Genomic DNA, 23,337 nt, shown 5'->3' on the forward strand with positions numbered 1-23,337 from the left:
TCCTCGTATACACAGGGAGAACTGCAAAATCCATATGGTAAATTACAAGCCACCAGATTTGAACCTAGGATGTTTGAAATTTACCAGATCTGACTTTGATTTGTAGTTATCAGTCAATCAGAGTGCCACAATGTTACATAACTCATAACACCCATATAATATACTGTATATATGATATTTGTAAAGATCATTTTAGATATTTACATGTATTCATTTTTTTTCTCATTTCTATTTGATTAATTTACCATGTTTAATTTGCTTTTGCTTCTTTTTTACCCTGAGTAAATTCTAATTCATCATAGAACATGAAAAATATTAATTTGTTTTTCGTCTCTGGATGAAATACAAGATGGATTCTGACTCAAGCAACTCTTCCAAGAAGGACACAGGCCCAAAAAACTCTATTGAGACGAAGAAAGGCAAAGTTCAGACTATGTTTAGAGAGACTGACTTAAGCGTTTCCACATTAATGGACATGCAGCCTAGCATCACAGCTGACACAGAACCAATAACATGTGCTGTGTTGATGCCACAGTCAATAAACACCATAGTGGTACACAGAAACTCAAGTAAGCCCACTGTGACAGATTTGGATTTATCTCCAGTGTTATCCACTAATAAACCCCTTCGCAGAAGGAGACCTAAAAATTATGCACTCCCCAGTGGTATAACTTTTTTTCAGCTTGATTTTAGCAACCTACCCTTTGATGTCTTCTACAGCATTTTGCAGTACTTGTCATGTAAGTACTTTTATGGCTAAACTGATTATATTCCTTTTGCTGATAACTTATATATATATTGGTTGAAATTAAAAGGATTTGAAAAGAAATATCTAGAAAAAGCATTGTGGTAATTGCATATTCAAATTTATGTGTACAACTGAGTATCATATTGCTGTGAATATATATCAAAAATATCAAGTGAAATCTATATTTCGAACTTTTCAAAATGAACTGGCTTAAATTTGGGCATATCAAGTAGAACTATCTTCTCTTGAATAAACAACTCTGTGATATTAATAACTGATATTTGTTTTTTTTTTTGTTTGAATAAATACATGTTGCATGTTAATACCCATTTTTATTTTTTCTTTTGCATTTTTTAATCAATATTGGTTCAGTAAAAGAAATCAGCATTTTAAGCATGGTATCTAAGGTGATAAACAGCTACATTGTGCAGAATATTTCCAAGCTCGTTAAGAGAAATAGAATGGCATTCTGCAGTCTTCACCAGTACAATACATCTGATCAGGAAGAGCACTTTGAGTACTACAGATCAGTTGGTATGATTAAACTTGCTTTATTTTTCCATGCCATGTGTTTATCTTAACTTGAAGTATTTTCTAATATTATGAACATTCTAATTAATTTTCTTCCTCTCATTTCAAATGATATTTGCTATGATACAGAATTTAAAGAAAAAAGATATTGATTATCCCACATATGCAGTATATTTACACATTTCTTTGAAAGTCAGTAACCTCTAGTATTAACTCTGATAACCTGGTAGACTGCACTTTTCAGCAGTGTTTGTAATTTACATTATGTAAAACAAACTGCCTATGTTTAAAAAATTTATTTTGTTTTTCCCTAGGGTTGTTGTTTAAGAGATGTACTCTTTTACTTCCTACAAAGGAAAGGCTGAAATTTATTAGTAGTCAACTGTTTAAGGTATAGTCTTATCATTTACTGCATTGTAATAACCCATTAAAATGTATGTTTGCACTTGGCTACCAATTTTTCTGGCAATTTTTCTGTTTTCAATATCTACTCTCAAAGTTAAGACAAGCAGTTCAATTTGTTAGTGTCTCGAATTGCCTGCGGTTGTTTTATGTTTATTTGTGCTTGTCCATAACACAATACTGACTGCCTCATATTTGGCAAAACAGGTTGAAAATTACTAGATGCAATTTCTCCTCCTGAATTCTAAAGCTCTAAGCATATTTACTATGATTACATTAATTTTCCAGTTTTAAGCTAATTGTAAATACGCATAGATCTTAAGCATATTATTTACTGTTGTTTAAATCTACCACACTGCATTATGACACATTAACTACTGCTGCCTCACAACTTTAAATACAAGTAGCTACGCTTTACACATAGTTATATTCTATGTGTAGCTCCCATGTTCTAAAGTCTGAAAGATACGGTAAAGAAAATGGTAACTCTAAATTGGCCTGTCAGTGAGTGTTCGCTTTTGCGTGAATATGCAAAGCTATATAGAATGGCATCCTTGTGGTCATTCTTGACTTGTTCCAAACAATATCACCAGAAATGTCTGACTCCGAGAAGAATAAGTGGAGTATGGTTATAGAGAGATGGATAGAGAAATTAGCAGATTTTTACCAAATGAGGATATAATGAAAAACTCGGGCTTACTTATACAAGGTTGTTGGGTGAAGTAACACATTCTTTATGGAGTTAAACTTGTATTCATTTCCTAACTCTGGCTATATTCTTTTAGGTTCCATGTTTTGTAATTGGTAAATGTTGCCATGTTCCAGAATGTCTAGGATTTGCAAGTTATGGAGCATTTTTGAAGGTGGGGCATTTAAAAATCGTGTATGCACAAATTTATATTTTTTCTTTTTATTTTTTATAAAACTTAAACATTTTTTTTCTCTATGCAGTAGGAGAATTGCAGAAATTATTTGTATAGCCATTTGAGTTGATAATTTATCACATAGGTTTTTACTTTAGTAACCTAAATCTCAGTCATATAGACTATTAATAAAAAGACTCAATCCTGCGTAACAGGATAGAATAATAATATACATGATTAGTAAACACATTAAAAAAATCTCCAAATTAACATATATTGTTTTTGATTTTAATAATTTTAAGGTTTTGATAGCTGGCTGGGATGAACTTGAGTGTCACCGCGTGTTCAGCTTCCATTGTGATTTCACAAATCTGCACCGTAGAATCCAGACTGTTGTCTCCAGTAAACCAGGTACTAAGTTTTTCACAAGTGGCTAGTAAACATTCTTAAACATATTTGCATTTCACAAAGTTTCTTAAATTCTGAAGTACTCAACTGCATCAGAAAAGTAGTGAGCCAAAGGTTGGAGTTTGAAGGACTTGGTGCAGTGGCTTCCCTATACATAGTACAAATCAAAACTCTTTGCATTTTTGGCACATTAAGACATTGCTATTAAGATTTGTTTTGTCCTTCTACTTGTTTAAGTACACATAGTTAATACTGGCAGCACCATTGTATTTCAGTCACTATGGAAATGACAATTCAAAACAGTTCACTATTCATTCTCAAAATAACTGTTAGTAAGGTGTAACAATCATTTTAAATATTTTTGTTCCAAATTTCCAATAAAAATAAAAATATTCATATGTAAAATTAATTTTTGCCATGACATAAATAAACTAAACTGAGGAGAGGTCATACATAAGCTTCTATATGTAGCTACATAGCCTATTATTTCACAGACTACATAAGTAAAAAGAATGAGAATGTGAGCTACATAAATTTAAGCACTAAATGGATCAGTTGCACATTTTGCAACAGAGAAAATAATTGTCTTTTCTTTTTAAGGTGCATGATGTACCTGAAAAAATTAGAAAGGTCACTTTTGACTATTGAAAGCCTTTTAAGTATAGCTTTCTATACTTAAGCAGCAACACTGGTATGATAGTCAACTAAATCTGAAGCACTGAAAGGTAAGTGGTAGGCTAATTGCTCCTACAAAGCCAAAATTTAATTTGTACCATGGGGGAATAACTTGGTTAACCCAAAACTGACCCATCTTGGGTAGCAAATATTCATATCTAAGCCAAGTCCCAGAAAAGCCTCCTGGGGCATTGGTGTGATCACTAAATAAGATTCCCTAGGGAGGACTTTCTAAACTAAACATAATGTATGGTCTTCCCCTGTACAAACAAGGAATCATGCGAGTCAGCATTTCACTGTACTTCTGTATATACACTTTGCACTACATACAGATTACAATAACTTGACCCTGACTGATCATATCGTCACATTCTCAACACATACACGAATCGTGTATTTTTTATTTCTGAACTAAACTCTGTACTTGGATAAAATGGCAATAACAAAGGCCCTTTTTTGACTTGAAGGAGAAGCAGGATTTTCTAGCTTTATTAAGATAAGTCTTGCTAGATTTTTACATAATTGGAGTAGTTCCTGCAATTCAAAGCCCTGGCCTATTAGTCGTTTTATGCACTATTAGACTTTGGACTAACTGTCAAAAGAACATGGACATATTTTCAGAATAAACTCAAAAGTTTAAATAAACTTACCTCCAAAAACCAAGTGCAGGAAGTTCACTTCAGGTTCTGGAAACCACTCCACTGAACAGGCTGAATTTTGAAGAGGGCTGATGAACAATTTGTGACCAAGTGGATTGGATACATGTGTACCTTTATCCCCATAAAAGTAGCTGGCCAATACCAGTGCAGTAGTCGGTTATATAACAGTCAGCTCTTGTGGAACTCACTGGTATGTAAACTGAACCAGTTAGGTGTCATCTCTTTGCATTGTAGCTTCAGGCCCTCAAATGGGACAATTTTCTAGCCTTGGCTGCATCTAGCTGTTAATTAAAATCAAAATCAAGAGAGGAGAGAAAATTAATTCTGGGAAGAGGATGAAGCCCACCCTATATAGACAACCTAATGTTAAGAAAGGTACACCGCAATAGTATCATACACTGTCAGCATGTCCTACAGGACACTATTGACCAAATAATAATATTCTTCCATCTAATTTACAGAACAAGTGTTGACAGTATTTAATAGTCAATCGCAATTGTAGACTGAATTATTAAAAAAAAACACACCACAGTATTAGCAGTGCACCTAAAAGCTCTAATTGGAGTATACCAAACTCTGATAATGAATGTCTGAATTTAAATGCTTAGACTGAAAAGTATTGCTAATACTGGCAATTTGAAAAATCAGTTTAGTGAAGGCTGTTCTTTTTACAATAGTTTTATGTTTCCTTCAAACAACAATAAATGCTACATTTTAGATATTATAGTTTGATTATGGATGTTTAATATTTTGCAAGACAAATGGGATCAAAGACATTCATAACTTAATATTTCCAATTAAGAATTTTAAAATTGACTTTAAAGTTTAGTGGAAGATAATGTAAACATATAAAAGTGGGGGTTTTGCAATCATACAAACTAGTTCTACTTAAGGTCTCCACTGCACTATTTTATACTACTGTCACTGGAGGGTAGTAGTAAAACAATTTGAACAGTCTGATATTAAAGTATTACAGTTGTCATTTCTCCTTTATACAAATGAATCAATTCCATATCCATATCAAGAAATTGCCTTAATTTTATAATATGTCTGAACTGGAGAAGGTGAAACTTTGATATTGGTGAAATATGTCAGTAAAGAGTTCAACAGTGTCAAAGAAAATATATGTTTTTGAGGATTAAGCAGACCTAAAGTTCATTCTATTCAAATTCAAATTTCACAGTATTGTTTTTTATATATGTAGAATTTCCAACCACTAAAATTAACTTGTGTTATTTTCTGAATTTAGGGACAAGTAAAGTTCACTTATTCTCTGTTTACCTTCACTAAAGCAGTTACCTAATGACACAGCCGAAGGAGTATCAAGCAGTTTTTATTGATAAATGCAGCCAAGTGGTATCTTTAGCATGCATATAAAAATATGGAAGTAAAAATTGAATTGATCACAGAGCAAAACTTTCCAGGATAACATGTCAAACTGTAGACAACAATGGCTGACATTAGACTTCTGCACATATGGAAATTATTTAATAAGTATGAATTTAAGCACCTCTTAGATAACCCAGCTCTATTTTCCAGTCAATTTTAAACAATTCTGAACAAAAACTGGACTGAAGCTCAAGTGCTTAATAACAACATTGTTATTTCTATAGCACATTTTTATTTAAGGAACGTAGCTCAAAGTTCTTTACACAATATAAAAGAAGAGTTACAAGAGAAAAAGCAGCACATTAGAAATAGTTATATACAGTATAACTAAATAATACTGTATATAAAAAATAATTTATAAAGAATCAATATGTGCTTACATAACACAGATATACAGTACAAGTAGTAGAATCCTAATCTGTTTTTATTTTATCCATTAAGATACATTCAATCCCATGGTCACATGGCCAGGGAGGACAGAAAAAACAAACAGAGAAAAAAAAAACAAAATCTGTAGAGGTTCCAATCCAAAAGGCCGTGCTGCCCCCACTGGGCATTCTACCTAATGTAAAGGTGCTAAAGTCAGTCTAATTATTTTTCAGTCTTCATTTTAGTCAATTTGATGCAGTTGGTCTCACAGACAATTAGACAATCTACTTTCATTCCATCATCACAAGTGCCTGCATAGTACTGTGATCAGGTGGCTGTGGCATAAAATGCCATATTATCTATTAGAAGGAGAACAGAAATGAATTCAGAAAAGGCCAAATTGAAAAAGTGGGTTTTTAATATTTTTTTTAATTGGTCAATGGTATTAGCCTGGCATATCTCTGTTGGTAAAGAATTCCAAATGTTTGGTGCATAACAGCAAAAAACTGCCTCTCCACTTTCTTTTATGCTTAGCTCTGGATATAATAAGCAAACCGTGTTAGGCGACCTGAGGTTACGACTGGGAATGTAAGGGGACAGGCACTCCAAAATATATAGTTGAGCAAGATTATTCAGAACTTTACATACCATTGGCATTATTTTAAAATCTATTCTAAAGGACAAAGGTAACCAGTGTATTGATGCTTAAAACAGTGAGATGTGCTCATATTTTCTTTTGCTGGTTAATATTCTAGCTGCTGCATTTTGAACTGTCTTCAACTGGTTGTGTTTCTTAGGTAGTCCTGATAGGAGAGCATTACAGTAATCTATTTAACTTAAAATAAAAATGTGAATTAATTTTTCAGTGTCTTGCACTGTTATAAGAGGTCTAATTTTTGCAGTATTGCTTAAGTGAAAAAATGAAGTTCAATAATATATTTAATGTGTGATTTAAAGTTTAGATCAGAGTCCATGACACACCTAGGTTCTTAACTTCCGCCATGGTATGAGTTTATTTCTAAGATCTTCACTATTTCCATTATTCCCAACAACTAAAATGTATGTTGTTTTTCTTATTTAGCTTGAGAAAATTACAATTCATTCATTCAGAAATAAAAGACAGATAATGAATCCAAGGGCACAGAGAGTCAGAGTCATTGGGTGCTATAGATAAGTAAATCTGTTTGTTGTCTGCATAACGGTGGTAGCTCACGTTGTGTTTTGAGATAATCTGGCCTAACAGGAGCATGTAATTTGAAAATCATAGTGAGTTCAGAATAGATCCTTGTGATACCCAATATAAAATAGCATGGATCCTTGATATTTGTTATCACCATAACTAACACAAAATATCCTATGTGTTAAATAAGACTTAAACCAATTTAGGACATTACTGGAGAGACTTAACCAATTCCTAAGATGATTAATAAGAATACTGTGGTCTATGGTATCAAATACTGCACTCAAGTCTAATAGAATGAGAACAGACATATTGCCTGCATCAGCATTAACCAGCAGGACATTTAACCAGTGTAGTTTCTGTGCTGTGATTGGTCTAAAACCTGACAGAAACTATTCAAGAATGACATGTTTATTCAAGTGATTATTTAACTGGTTAAAAATTACTTTTATCCGGAATTTTACTTAAAAAAGGTAGGTTAGAAATAGGTATAAAATTGTTGAAGACAAATGCATCAATATTATTTTTCTTGAGTAGGGGTTTAACTACTGGTGTCTTTAGAGAATGTGGGAGGACCCCAGTATCTAATGAGGAGTTAACTATATTAAGTACAGAATTAAGGCGCACATCAGAAACTTCTTTAAAAAAGTGTGTTGGGACAGGGTCAAGGGTACAAGTGGAAAGTTTTAATTGAGTCAATATTCTATTAATTTCAGATAAACATATATTAGTGAACTAATTAAGTTCACTATAGTGAACTCGATAAGTTTCAACAGTGTAGTGTATTATATTACATCTAATATCATCTATTTTGTGATTAAAAATTTTTGCCAAAGCTTTGCATGTTTCACTTGAGGTATTCAGGAGTCAATCCACTGATTGAGCTGGGCTTAGAAGATGATCGATAGTAGAAAATAAAACTCTTGGATTTCCTGCATATTTATTTATACATTTAGAAAAATAGGACTGCCTTTCTAGTCTGACTGCTTTGTTGTATTCTGTAATATGTGCCTTCAATATTTCATCGTGAACTGTTAATTTAGTTTCCTCCCATTTACGCTCAGCCTTGCGGCATGTCATTTTAAGTGTAGACAGGGTATGAGTCTTCCAAAGTATTCTGGTGCTGGTGGATTACTTAACAATTTTGTCTGGGGCTACAATGTCAATTACAGCTCTCACCATAGCATTAAAATTGTCCATCTTACTGCTTACACTGCAGGCTGCATTAGGACAAGCAATACTCACAGACTGGTCATGCATAATATTAGCAAACCGACAAGCTGCTTGAGCATCAAAATAATCTATCTATCTATCTATCTATCTATCTATCTATCTATCTATCTATCTATCTATCTATCTATCTATCTATCTATCTATCTATCTATCTATCTATCTATCTATCTATCTATCTATCTATCTATCTATCTATCTATCAGTATTTCTACATCAAATAAGATGTAGAAATGGTCAAATATACCAATGTCTATAACCTGCCTCACATTAATGTCTAGCCCTTTTGAGATTACTAAATCCAGCATAGCATTTGTAGCATTTCTTGCATTAGATGATATTAGAACATTAAGACAAACAGATTTTCAGAAGACATATCATGTTTGATTACTCTTTCTTTGTACTCAGTAGTATTTCTGGCCCATACTATTATTTTAGTGCTTAAAATGATTTAAATGAAATGTTCTGAAATATGGCAAATTAATATAGTGATTGCATAAGTACAATAGTTGTTCCCCAAGGAGAAGCACTGGAATTGTACTGAAATATGGCAAATTAATATGGTGATTGTATTACTGCAATGGTTGTTCCCCCAGGAGCAGCACGGGAGTTGGAAATACACATTCGTCTGTTCTGCAGAAGTGTACTGATTGACCCCTGGGACAATCAAAATGATACTTTGTTCTGGCTGACCAGATTATTAAAGCCATGGCCAATGGTTAACCAAGCTCGGCTGCTCTACATTCTGTATGGGCCAGTGACATCAGAAGGTAGTGTATATATCTTATACAGTGATCCTAATTCTAATTGAGACTAGCTGATTAACTATTCTACAATTTGATCAGATGACATGTCCTGTCCTGTCTTTAGGACAACAGAAACTGAAATACAGAGTCTAAAAGACAATTTTCTGATATATAAAGAGGTACATATCTGACATTTGCCTGTAAAAGAAGATGAAAGGGCTTTTTTAAATGTATCAGTAAATAGCTAGTGTGTTTCTAAGTTTCTGGTTGTCTTCTAGCTAATTAGCCTGATCTAGAATGCCCACGGGACCTCCCAAAAGAGAACCAATTGGTCTGCAAAAAGTTTTTGTATTTGATTTCTTTAATTAATCTTTTTAGCTTTATATAATGTGGATTGGCTCACATATAGTATTGTGAAACATTCATTTAGCAATATCCTGTGACTTTACTAGCATTTTCTTTTTCCTTTTTGGAAATACTTTTTTTAGGTAATATTGATTGGCAGAAAATGACACAAAGTTTGGCTGAAGAATGTTCAGTGGTGCAGTTTGCTAATGCCATTAAATTAATGCATCATGATGGAAAGCCAACTGAATGGACAGCAGACAGTGTTATAGGACTTCTTGAAGAGTTGACAGGTTGTATTAATAGTTACTTAATTTCCTAATATTGAAATTATATGTTATTAAAAAATTGTTAGGTGTGTTAAGATCATTGATGGAGAAAGTAAGACACAGAACAAGGTTGAGTAAATTAAAGGCACGTGTACATTAAAGTCTTTCAGTTTATGGCATTATACCATATTGCACTGTATGTGCAGTATCATCAGTGGCTAAGTTTTTGTTTGTTTTCTGAGTATGCTGTGATGAAACAAAACTTCAACTGCAGAAATTTCAAAATAGAAATAGAACGGTAAAGGTATGTTCTGTATATTTTTAAATTTGCTCGCTTTGACTTTCATGTATGCTTGGTACATGTGCAGCTGGATTCAAACTAAAAATATAGAATATTTTTGGTGTCCACATTTATAATTGTATTAATTCTTTGGTTTGTATATGAATTTCTACTTAAGAAAAATTAATAAAGTCTTTAAATCCTAAAGCATAATGCAAGATTTTATTTTTAGTTTTTATGTAGGGTCTGGTGTGAATTCTTCACAAGTTCCCTAACTAACAATAATCATGTGTTTGCTTACTTTACTTTAGATAGACTGGATTGGATTTTCAGAACCTAGGTGTCTTATAGGCCTCCTTACATATAGATAGACAGATAGACAGAATATGAAAGGCACTATAGATGGATAGATAATTTTTCTTTCTTGCACCTCCTACTGTAGAAGTGAAACTTATCTTTGCTTTCTTGACCACCTGTGTCATGACCCATATGCAGTTTAGGTATGTTAACAATATAATCCAGGCAGGCAAAATTGGCTTCACAAAATAATTTTGAATATTTAGAGCTCCTTGTGATAAATTTTAGTTTTTATATTGCTTTCAGTATATGCACAATTTTTGTTTAATGTAGATTTTTAAAGGAGTTGATTACACATGTCCTGGATATTAAAAAAGCTAAATATTTCGTTGTTTACAACATTAAATTCTGAAATTTGTGTCAATTATGAATAACTTATTAGAATAGGGAAATAGTATACTGTATCAGATGATGACATTAAATGTAAAAACAAAGTCCTTAGATTTTTATGTGTGCCTCTTTGCACAATTTTAATTTTAAAATTAATTATCTTATTTTTTAGTGTAGGCAAATCTTGTGTTACCTTTTTTCTTCTAATCTCTCATCATTTAAGCAAAGCTAAGTCCAGATAAGCTCAATAGCCAAAAGCATACTTCATGTATGCCTTCTGAAATTATGTAAAAAGTACTAGTGTATCAAATGTACAGTCCTGATTGGCAAAAATAGAAGTAATCAATAAGACTGAGTGATGTGAACAGACAAATAGCAAGTCTGTATATGTCTAAGGAATAAAAGGTTAAGAAAGAAAGTAAGGAAGTTGGATGATCTAGATAGCCTGTAGTTTTAAAGAGCACTACATGAGTGAACACGAAGAGACAGGCTTTGGAAAACATCATGAAGTACATGCTCAAGACAGGATGGATTTTTTAGAATGATATCTGGTCAAAGGCATTGAAAGTCACATTAGTTATAAATTAATCTCTATAATTTTGACAGATAGTGTACTACAGTTAGGTATCAGTAGGTATGTTATCATATGTAGCACATTTTGTTAAATTCACATCAACATAACTGAAATACATAAGTCATTTATTAATTCCACCTTATAAAATTCAAAATTATTAATTTTCACACATAACAGGTAGTATGTGACCATACAGTAAGGTTTTTGTTAATGGCAACTGTCATTTCTTAAATGAAGGGCCATATGTTTCTTTTTGACAGATGTTCCAAATGAGTGGCTGTTGGAGAATCAGGCTCGCTTGCTTCTTCTTTGTGGGAACAATATTTGTTATACCATAATGTCCAGCAAAGCTGTAAATGGGCGTGTAAATGAACTGGCAAATCTGATGGTTTTTCAAGCGCTGGTAAGTAGGTAGGAATAAGCTTTAAATAAATGTCACTTGTCTTACTTCCCACCTCTCCCCATCTCTGTCTTGCTCTTTTGACCCTAGCCTCTTTTCCCCTCGATAGATGAGCCTTCCCTATCAACTATCCTCACAACTCCAAACTCCGTTGACATTTGGATATGAGATGGCTTTAAAGTCTCAGAATGACTCAAAGGTTAAGGATAGATTTACACCAAACCAGTCAAGAAAGAAATCTCTCTAGTTGTCCTTAGTGTCCCTGTGCTTCTTGCCTTTAGTTGCCATTAAAGAGTTGGATTTTCATGTGGCTGCCTACTATGATAGGGTGAAAGGATAATTTCATACGTATATTTTTGAGATCAAGTGACTTCTAATGTACAGGAGGTCACCTGTAGAATTCTTTCCCTGGTTTTACACTCTCTTTCGATAGAGGTTCAAGCATCCCTCCTAAATTTCTGGATTATCTAAAATCTAGCATCCTGGAATAGCACTGAAAGCTTCCAGCCTGTCTGGTTTTCTCTCACAATGATATTACAACTTCCTAATGATTTCCACGGTACACAGCATTCATACAGTATTAATCACCATGTAGAAATCCGTGTATTCCCATATAGGTAACTTTCTAGCAGTCAGTGTGCACTGCCTCTTTCCTGGCGATGTTCTGTGGCACATCCTTATTGCAACATAATGGTGCCATTGTCCCTGGCAGCCCGTACACTTGGCAACTGTGTATTTACATTTACAGCATCTTGCTGTGGAAAGAGGGTGTTTTCAGCATTTCATAGGTGAGTAATGAAAGTCATGATTTTAAAAAGTTCCATATTCTATAATGCAATCTCTTTAATTATTACTGTACAGTGCCCATTAAAAGTATTCACATCCTTGGAAGTTTTCATATTTTATTGTTATACAAGATTAAATACTGTGGACTTAATTTTGATGTTGTGACACTAATCAACAGAATTAAACTTAATGTCAGTGAGTGAAAACAGATCTCAGCAAAGTGGTCTACAGTAAATTAAATACAAACTTAGAACACAAAAAAATTGTTCAACACAAAAAATAAAAACAAAAACAAATGAAATCCTCAATGATTCAATTTTGTATAACAATAAAATGTGAAAAACTTCAAAGTAGTGAATACTTTTTATAGGCACTGTAGCTCATAGTGCATATATTTGCTTAATTGCTCATTCTATTTCCTTGTTGGTCATACACTCACAGTATAATCATTTTAACTTAGTAGCAGACTGCACAGATTTAGGACTTCTTAAAAGCAACTGATGACTGCAGAATTTCAGCTGACATCCTAAATCAGTATAATTTAAAAATCAGTAAACTTCTTATAAAACAATAAATAATTTAAAATACAGTTTGCTGTTATACTAACTATTAGTAGATATCTATGGTATGTACTGTTTTAGTCATTTCAGGGACTTCTATACCTACTCCTAAAATGTTTCTTACATATGTTTAGTTACAGTGAAGTATAGTAGTGTAGGTAATTGTTTATGAAAAGTGGTGACTGATGTCTCTCTACTGCATTTCAAAAAGGGGGTAAGTTTGTGGCTTTTTAAATATCAACTGAGTATTCAGTGTTTAAAGGCAGCTGGTCTGATGTGTATCTGGTGTCCATTAATAAACAAATAGTTTTCTCCACTATTTACATTTAAGTGCAAAATTCGCTTATTTTTGCATTGCTTTTACAAAATAAATATAGAAATATTAAAAATTACCAAAAAACTGTAACTGCTAATTTGACATATATTTTTGCATTTCTCTGCTATTTTAAAACTCAATGAAGAGATTATTTGTTTAAACTTTAATTTTTGTGCAAATTACCATCTTTTGCAACAATAATCTGAGTTGGTTCAGTCTGGTGTCTTTTCATATTCCAAGTACGTTGGCAAACTATGAAATTGTACAATAATGCTTTAATTAAATTTTAAGAAAACAAATGCAATATCTAACAAGCAATATTTTCCCAGCTCTCTGACAACATTCTCTTTTATTGCTTTGTCTACGTCTGCATCTATTATCATTGAACAGCTATATTTAGAAGTAAATGAATATTAGCTGTTGCCATACCCTCTGTTCTTGTCATAGTCATTCCTCTTATATGTGGAAAAAAGAATAATTATGTTTAAGATATACCTTTATTATCCTAACAGCAGTCAAAGCTTTAAAACCATGCAAGTTTCTAAAAGGTACTTTATTTGAACATACATGGGCAGTTTTTCACTTTATTTTGGACTCAGGTGTGTGAAAAAGATGGCTATCATATGCAGTGGGTGAGGAAAATGCTGCAGAAGATATGTATGGTTTTTGGCAGCTTCAGAGAGAGGTGTAACTTCATACAGAAAGTAGAGAGTGTGTTCTGTCAACGTAGCTTGGAAATCCTGGAGTCTATAATTGAAGGTGAGGAGCGAATCAATGACTTTTCCTTTTTGTTTTCAGTGTATAAATTACCATATGTGGAATTGTGTTACTAGTGAGCTACCTGATTATTGATTTTTTATACACTTTTTTGCATTTAAGTGTACTGTTTTATTGTGTATTCTTGCTTTTAAAGACAAAAGGAATATTCAGTTATTATACATAATATGTGCAATACCATTACTCATAAAGATATTTTATGGTATTATTTGTAAAAGGAGTACTGATTTTTCAATAAACTTGATATAGTGAGTTTTATACCATGATTCAATTTTTATTTATTTTCTTTATTTATTTGTACAAGGTAATATAGAACAGATTTGTGCTGATTTGGCTTAACTCTATTGATCAAAGTCTGTCTTTTTCTTGTGAGCTAATGAGGTGACTGTACCTTTTTACATGCCATGAAGGATGTTTTTTGGCTTTGACTTAATTTTTAATTGTCTGACAAAAGTTCAAGGTCTCATACTCCACAGCATCCAAATAGACTGTCAGAGTGATAATCTAAAACCTTTAGCCATGTTTAGATCATTTCTGTTTGTTTATGAAGAAGAAGAAATGCTTGCTTTATACTTTTATTGTCTGATTTATTCTTTGCCAATTTAAAATCATCTAAGGTACTTGTTTTTAGAAATATTTGGGGGAAAAACAATGCTATATACTATTTCAATGTTTTTAAAGTTATTTACTGTATTTTATGTATTAATAATTTGTACCACCTTATAGAATACAGAATCATTTTTATTTGTATTTACATAGCAAAATTATTTTGTACATGCATAAATGTATTCTTAAACCTACCTAGGCCAGTTCAGGGTTTTGAGGGCCTAAGCCTATCCCAGCAAGTTAAGGGACAAGCAACCTTCACAGGACCCACTTATGCCCACGCTAACACTCACACTGGGCCAACTTAGAAATGCCCAGTAATCTAATATGCAACTCTTTGGGATGAGGAAATAATGAGCAGAATACCTGGAGAGAAAAAAATGCATAGATAATGAGCAGGGGTAACATTCTCACCCAGGAAAATGGGTCTTGGAGGCAATAGTGCTACAACAAAATGAATTCCTTACAAATTCCCAGAGAGAAAAGTGCTGCACAGATTCAAATTTAAAATGGTCTATCACGTTTAACTCATAAGTATTTGTTAATTTTGGTGTTGAAAACTTCACTCTAATAAAAAGGAAAGAAAATTATAATGTATTGCAGAATTGAATTGCAAAATTTTATATATTACAAATTATAATAGAATCAAAATATTTGAAAAATGTAAAATATATGTAAACCTAAATATCATGATAATATCATATTGTGGTGTCCCTAGTAAGTTTCACGCTTGCTTAATTTTTGATTAAGATAAATATAACTAAATTGTTGTCTAGAACCATAGTACATTTTGTTTAGAGGTACTGTATCTTTATCCCCTTTAATCATTTTGAAGTGAATAAAATCATTTTTCCTTCTCATGCATTGTATTGTCTGACATAATGCATCTTCATGTATTCTAAAAACATGACCGGCTAATTAGAACATTTTTACTATACTTTATTGAAAGATGAGGTTCTTAACTCACCTTAAATTCTTTGCTGACTTTACTTGTACAGTAATTCCATTAACCTGTTTGTTATCTTTTGTTATTTTCATTGATTTCACAGGAAACCAGGACAGTGAATCTAACAGTTTTCAGAACCTCTACAGTTTTTTAAAAGCAAACGCACATTTTCACATGGAGATCCTGTATTCTTTCATCAAGGAATGAAAATTTCAAGTGGCTCCAGGACTGATGACATCAAATATGTTCAAAGAAAGAGCAAGGTTTTGGTAAACATTAAACTTGACACATGGTTCAATATTGCTTAGTTTTTTTGTAATTTATATTAATTTCAATAAAATATGTTTAAGTAATCCTTGTGTGTATGTTGACAATTCAGTGATTCTAAAATATAGACATGTAGTTAAACAAATGACAGGGTAGTTGAGGTCTCTCTGGCCAAGAACAGTAGTCAGGCCCTCATCATAACTGACACTATTGAGCTGATAAGGTGTGAAAAAATATTTAATTATTACAAAACTGATCATTTAGGAGGAAAGAAAAGAGCCACATTATGCTTTATGTCAAAATTCAAACTTTTCTTCTCACATTAACATTATATGTACAGTAAAACTCTATTATATAATATTATTATATGTACCTATTTACAAGGTACATATAATAATGATAATAATTCCAATTTTGAAAAAGAATTAACAGCCACTCCTCACCTGAATCAATCTAGTGTGATACTATTTGAATTTTGTTAATTTTCTAAAGCAAAAAGTCTGAAATATAAGCAGCTGACATTATTTCTTATATGAATTATTAAGTATAAGAAACTATAATATATGTGATAAGAACGAGTGGAGCCTTATATGACATGAAGTAGAGGTAAGTAACACCAAATGCGTCAAATATAATCAAGCTGAATAACAGAAGAAGGCAGGTTGTGTTAACATTCAAATACATAGAGTAGAACAAATTCAATTTGATAACATTGGATAGAATGCCTCTCGCGTTGTGAAGTGGGGGACTGAACACATACTAAGGAGATGTGGTCGCTCCTCTGAAACCCCCTCTTAAACGGTGATACAATGGGAAACAAATAAATTTTTTTTTTTTTACCTCCTCTTTGCTCGATCAGCTGCTGCTGCTTGTGCCGTGCTGCGTGATCTGCATGTTGCGCAGCACATCGAACATTTAAAAGCCTGTACAGCAGCTGTCCCTTTGGCTCACTTCATTGCCTCACCGGACGTTAAAGTGTCTCTGATATAATCCCGTCTCGACCCAAGATTTTTTTATTATAATAGAGTGATATGTCTCAAAAACGAGTAGGCAGGTAAGAGGAAGGCCTATAGGTGATACAGAGATATAGTCATAAATCCATCTATTATCCAACCTGCTTTATCCTAACTACAGGGTCACGGGGGTCTGCTAGAGCCAGTCCCAACCAACACAGGGCACAAGGCAGGAACAAACCCCGGCAGGGCGCCAACCCACCACAGTAGTCATAAATCCATAAAAGTGAATAGACTAGCCAAGTTTAAGTATATTTTTAAACCTTACAAATACAGTACATTAGATTTAAAGAAGTCTTTGAACCCAATAGTTTTAACGTTAATACATTTAATGGGTCTCAATCAGTAACGGCAGTAACTAACATAAGGAATGGCAGTCACTTCAGTCTTCTTTCCTTTTTTCTATAATGGTTTGCTTTGGCATTGCATTTCTCCGCTCAGAGCACAAACAGCAATCATTTTTCTGACAGCAGAGAGAGCAGTAAAAACTGCCCTCTATAAAGGGCCCATAGACATCACGGGTGAAGAGAAAAAAAGGACGGGCTGTCATCACAAATAACAATAACTCTTGTGAATGTGATGAGCATGTGGGCAGTGCACAAAACTATTTTGAGGTAAGTAATTAAGGGATGAAACAAAGTCACGTCGTGCTGACGTGGAGGAAGACTTTACTACTAAAAGGCTGATCTTTGATGGCTCATTGATGTTTCATTTAAGAATCAATGTTGTCACAGATGTTTCTCCTAAAATTTCTTAGGAGGCACAGCTTCAGACAAAAAAGAGACATGAGACACAAGTGAAGTAAAAGGAGACAAGACCGAGAATTTGGTTTGCAGAGCATCTTAGGTTTTATGAGATCTCTTTCTAGTTTTGTTTTCATCTTTTTCTTGACTTCTTATTTTTCCTTATTTTTGGGCAGATGCCTTTATCCAAGATGACTTACAGACATCCGGTCAGTTCCATTTCTTTTGTTTTTCCAATTTTAGCACAGGCAGATGAGTGTCTTACACGTGGTCACATAATGGTGTTGGCAGTGGGATCGGAAGTCCAAAGTCTTCACCCCTGCCTGCATTTTCTTCCAGAGTAACTGATCTTATTGGAGCACCGCAATATAAATTAGAGCAACAAAAGGTATCGTTCAGAAGTTTGGTAAAGTTTTTTATTACCACAAATAACTGTTCAAACATTTCACCACGTATTACTGAGCACGCCATGCAAATACTTTCAAGTTACAAAAAAATGTCAAGACATCACTTAGGCCCATTGTGTTACTTTGCTGAGATCTCTGCTGAAACACTTGCATGGATACCAAAGGACAATGTCTCCATTTTATTTCTTTCTGATATCATTGCTGTTGAGGAGAAACCAAAAAGAACATTAAAGAGATCGATTTTTGATTTTTCATTCCTACGTCAAAACAAAATGTGACTGGAAATAGTGCAACTAATTAGCATATCTTTAAGTAAGCTCAAGACGGACTTCAAATATGGATTCCTCATGCTTTAAAACCCAGTATAGGCACAGAGGTCCGTAAAAATCATAACCAAAAGTCCTACAAAAAAGTAACAATGAACAGACTGAATAATAACCAGCAATACAAATGTGTTGTGTTTTTGTTCTCCAGCCGTCTGGAGTTTTTTTTGTTTTGTTTTTTCTGTCCTCCCTGGCCAAACGACCTTACTTTTATTTTATGTTAATTAGTGTTCCCTAATTTTAACTCTTATTTATCTTGTCTTTTTTTCTCATTCTTCATCATGTAAAGCACTTTGAGGTACATTGTTTGTATGAAAATGTGCGATAGAAATTAATGTTGTTGTTGTGACGCTTACTGGGCAGTTCATGTGTTTAATAAAATGAGTTTATCACGAGCAATCGAGGCCCAGTATCATATCAGTCAGATATTTTTAACCTGCTTAATCCTGAAGTGGGCTGTGGGGGGTCTGCAAGAGCCAATCTCAACTAGCATTGGGTGCAAGGCAGGATCATACTCTGGACACACACACACACACGGGCCAGTTTAGAATGACCAGAACACCCAACCTGCCTGTCTTTGGGCTGTGGGTGGACACCAGAGCGCCAGGAGGAAACCCATGCAGACACGGGGAGAACATGCAAACTCCACACAGGGAGGTCCCAGGACGCAAACCCTTGGCCACCTTCAGTATGCACAATGCAAAGGAATTTAGACAAAGGAGAAGCTGCACTTGTGTTGGGCATCAAGCAGGTCATAAGTGGTTTGCAATAAAGGCGCCTCTCCTTCTTTCAAATGTTTATGTGTTGTAAATATTCGTGTCACTTTCTTCATATCCACCGAAACAAACAGGTGAATTTTTATGTTTCATTCTCTCCATCCATCAATCCGGTGAGCCTACCAGAGCAGCAGGTAAAAACTAACGATTAAAGGAAACAATAATTCTCCATGCTGTTTGAACTCGTGCTAAGCCTCAAGCAGTCTGTTGACATTCCCGTGAACCCGTGTTTTGAGGGCACCTGAGAATTCACTCTTGTTCTTCTAAAAGCAATTTTTTTCTTTTTTTACATTTGTTAGAGATTTATTGTGATTCCTTTTTACTCAAACACAATGACATGTCCTCTAACTCATTGGGTTCTTGGTCACCTCTCTTACCAAGGCGCATTTCCATTGATTGCTTTGTCTAGCTGGGCTGTCATCTCTTGGAAGAGTTACGGTCACTCCACAGAATTATGAAGGCCACTGTGTTCTTCTGAAACATTCAGTGCTGCAGATTTTTTTGTATCCTTCCCCAAATCTGGTTTAAAACACAGTCCTGTCTCTAAGCTCTGCAGGCAATTTTTTCAACATCATGTCTTGTTTTTTGCTCTGATACACACTGTCAACTGTGAGACCTTCTATTGATAGAAAGATCAAATCTTGATAAGCAAAAATCTTCATTAGAAAAGGTGATAGGCGTCTTTCCAAAGATTCTTCTCACAATTCTATTTAAGATGTTGTCCAGCCCTTTTAGGCCAAGAGTCCAGCGGATCTTTTTTCCGTCCATGACATGGAGGGCTTGAAATGCTAATAAACTTTGAGATGGCATATTTTGAGGTGCCACAACAGTATGACTCTATATAATTAATTAATGTAAGTAACACAGTGATATGTCATTTAATATGTCTACATCAGTGAAAGGCAACCTTTTTCGAGTTGCGGCGCACTAAGTCCAGAAATTTTCTTTTGTGGCGCACCTGAGGGACTGCCCATAAATAAAGTCGTGACGATACAATCTATGGACAATCGCCAATAAAAACAGTTAATTTTACAAGTTTGAAAGACATTTTATTAATAAAGGAATCAAAGAATAAATCTTAAATTTAATTAATGTAAACGCTGAGATTGTTTTTCAGCACATATGAGATTGACGCGAGGATCAATTTTCGAAAGACAGACACGCATTTCCTTGTCGATCATTTGAAGTCTCTTGCGTTTCTTAGCCTTCATTTCCGTAAGTGTTCCGTTATCTGTTTTTCCAACATAAATTTTTTTTTTAACATTATCTTTTTAATCAACCAAAAGTTCAAAAACACTAGCAATTTTAAATATTTTACAAAAGTTTTCGCTGTGCCCCTAGAAAATTCTGTGGTGCACTGGTTGCCCGACAATGGTCTACATGAAAGATTTTATTTGTTCTGTTTTGCACACAAACTGAAAAGTATGGCGCATATACTGGATAGTGGAGGTGTTGATGTTGGGTCAATTCCAAGGGCTTCTGACTGACAGGGGTGTTCAAAAATATTGTAACATAATTTTATCAGTTAGTTATTGAAATGACTTTTAATTGAATAATTTACTTAGAATTTAGAACCTAATAGTAACCATCCAGGCAGTCGTTACATTGTATTCCCCCTCTCTATTTAAGTGACAATGGTTCAGCCCGGTCAACTTGAATCACAGAGTGTTAATCCACACACTTAGGTGCCAGCGTCAGAGGGCACAGAGTTTGTTGTCCTGAGCGTTATATTTACCCTCCAAGAAACAAACCAAAAACATTCAATTTCTTTATAACAAGAAAAAATGTTGTTATGTGTAACAAGAACATGTAAATGGCAAAACATCAGCATAAATACAGTAGGAAAGGCGTGTCTAGAATCCACAGCACAGTCTCTCCAGATTGAGTCACTGCAGCTTGTAACTCCTTTAGAGTTCTCATTGGTCTCTTGGTCACCTCCTTCACTCATCATGCAGAGAGTTAAAAACAAGTAAAAAATATTAATAAATACTGTAGCTGTTAGTCTTCTGCAAGATAAAAACATCCCAAAGACTCCCTAGAAGTTTTACTATATTTGTGAACTTGGAGTGGCGTCACTTAACTCTTAAGAATTACCCAGGGCAGAGGACGTGGACCTACCTGTGTTTGCTGCCCCACTGGCTTTCGCAAGAAGACACTGGCGATACCATAACTGAGTTGGCATATGAGTCTTACTAATCTTTGTGTCGAAAAAATACCTCCAGATAGACAATGTTTAAGTGAAAACTTCAAGCCTTGCCCTCCATTGCTGAGGAGTTTCACTTGCAGCGTACGTTCATTACGAAGTTGTGTCTCTTCATCTGTGTCATTAGCACAACGTTATTTGCTGATCACCGGTTTTTCATAGTGAGAAGTGAGGTGTGTGCAAGCGCCATCTAGTGGGTGCGGTTGAGCGTGAGCAGAGCGGACTCCTCTACACACACACACACACACAGGTCTTTTGTTTTTATAAGTCTAATAATGTAGCAAAATGTGGCGCCGTCACCAGTGGCTGATTTTATGGCTCGCCATCCTAAGAATTTCATGCTTGCCCAGCTGTCAAAAACAATATGGCTGTGCATCTGCTTCTTGTTTATAGCTTTTGATGGCTCTTCTATTTAGATAACAGTTACATGAGTATCGCTATTATTTAACTCTTAAACTTGACAGCATGTGACGGGAGCCCAAAGCCACTCAGCCCTAAATGGTCTCCTCCTGCTGGTGCAACCAAACAGCCAGACCCGTATCTTTAGGTTCGCTTTAATTCAGGGATGACTGGCTTCAAAATAAGACCAAACTCGTCATCCTCAGTGTTTCGTGGGCACTTCCAGCCTCGGTAAAATAGAAACCGAGACGCTTGTTTCAAGTCTTATCTCAATGGGAAAAAAAAACTCCTGCTGGATATCTCTACTGATATAGGCTGGGTGACGTCTTAGAAACGAAAGGAAATTAAAACGATCAACCTACAGGGGGCTGAATTCAAAGACACCTCGAAAATCAAAGTGAAAGAATGATGCGGCAGGCAGGCTCGTCCATTTTGCAGAAATTTCATTGGAGCAACTCCAAATCGTCCTCAGTAGTTTGTGTGGCCCCCATGTGCCTGTATGCATGCCTGATAACATCGATGGGTGGGGTCATGCTCTTAATGAGACGACGAATGATGTTTTGGTGGATCTCCTCCCAGATCTGGACCAGGGCATCACTGAGCTCCTGGACAGTCTGAGGTGCAACCTGGCGGCGTTGGATGGACCAAAACATAATGTCCCACCCAGAGGTGTTCTATTAGACTGAGGTCAGGTAAGTGAGTGTGGGGGCCAGTCAATGGTATCAATTCCTTCATCCTATAGGAACTACCTGCATACTCTCGCTACATGAGGCCGGGCATTGTTGTGCACCAGGAAGAACCCAGGAGCCACTGCACCAGCATAGGGTCTGACAATGGGTCCAAGGATATCATCCCAATACCTAATGGCAGTCAAGGTGCCATTGTCAAGCCTGTAGAGGTTTGTGCGTCCCTCCATGGATATACCTCTCAGATCATCACTGACCTACCACCAAACCGGTCACGCTGAACGATGTTACAGGCAGCATATCATTCTCCACGGCTTCTCCACTCTCTTTCATGTCTATCACATGTGCTCAGGGTGAACCTGCTCTCACCTGTGAAAAGTACAGGGTGCTAGTGGTGGACCTGCCAATTCTGGTGGCAAATGCCAATCAGGCTCCACGGTGCCCTCATGAAGTCTGTTTCTGATTGTTTGGTCAGAGGCATTCACACAGTGGCCTGCTGGTGGCCATTTTCTAGGGCTCTGGCAGTGCTCATCCTGTTCCTCCTTGCTGGTCCTGCTGATAGTTTAAGGACCTTCTATGGCGCTGTTCAGCACTCCTCGAATCTCCTTCATGCCCTTGAGACTGTGCTGGGAGACACAGAAAACCTTCTGGCAATGCCACATATTCGTCATCCTGGAGAATTTAGACTACCTGTGCCACCTCTGTAGGGTCCAGGTATGGCCTCATGCCACCAGTAGTGACAGTGACCGTAGCCATATGTAGCAAAACTAGTGA

General features: G+C 35.1%; 1 protein-coding gene across 1 annotated transcript; it reads left to right on the plus strand.

Moving 5' to 3' along the window:
- Nucleotides 1–293: 293 nt before the first annotated feature.
- LOC120517874 (F-box only protein 47-like) lies at nucleotides 294–16,025 on the plus strand. Its single transcript, XM_039740380.1, has 10 exons — nucleotides 294–740; nucleotides 1,121–1,282; nucleotides 1,594–1,670; nucleotides 2,467–2,544; nucleotides 2,847–2,955; nucleotides 9,051–9,224; nucleotides 9,689–9,838; nucleotides 11,616–11,758; nucleotides 14,017–14,176; nucleotides 15,850–16,025. Exons 1-10 carry the CDS (start codon nucleotides 338–340, stop codon nucleotides 15,951–15,953), a joined length of 1,560 nt encoding a protein of 519 aa, XP_039596314.1. The 5' UTR covers nucleotides 294–337; the 3' UTR covers nucleotides 15,954–16,025.
- The last annotated feature ends 7,312 nt before the right edge of the window (nucleotides 16,026–23,337 follow it).

Source organism: Polypterus senegalus, chromosome 17 (assembly GCF_016835505.1).
Source record: "Polypterus senegalus isolate Bchr_013 chromosome 17, ASM1683550v1, whole genome shotgun sequence".
NCBI classification, from domain to species: domain Eukaryota; kingdom Metazoa; phylum Chordata; class Cladistia; order Polypteriformes; family Polypteridae; genus Polypterus; species Polypterus senegalus.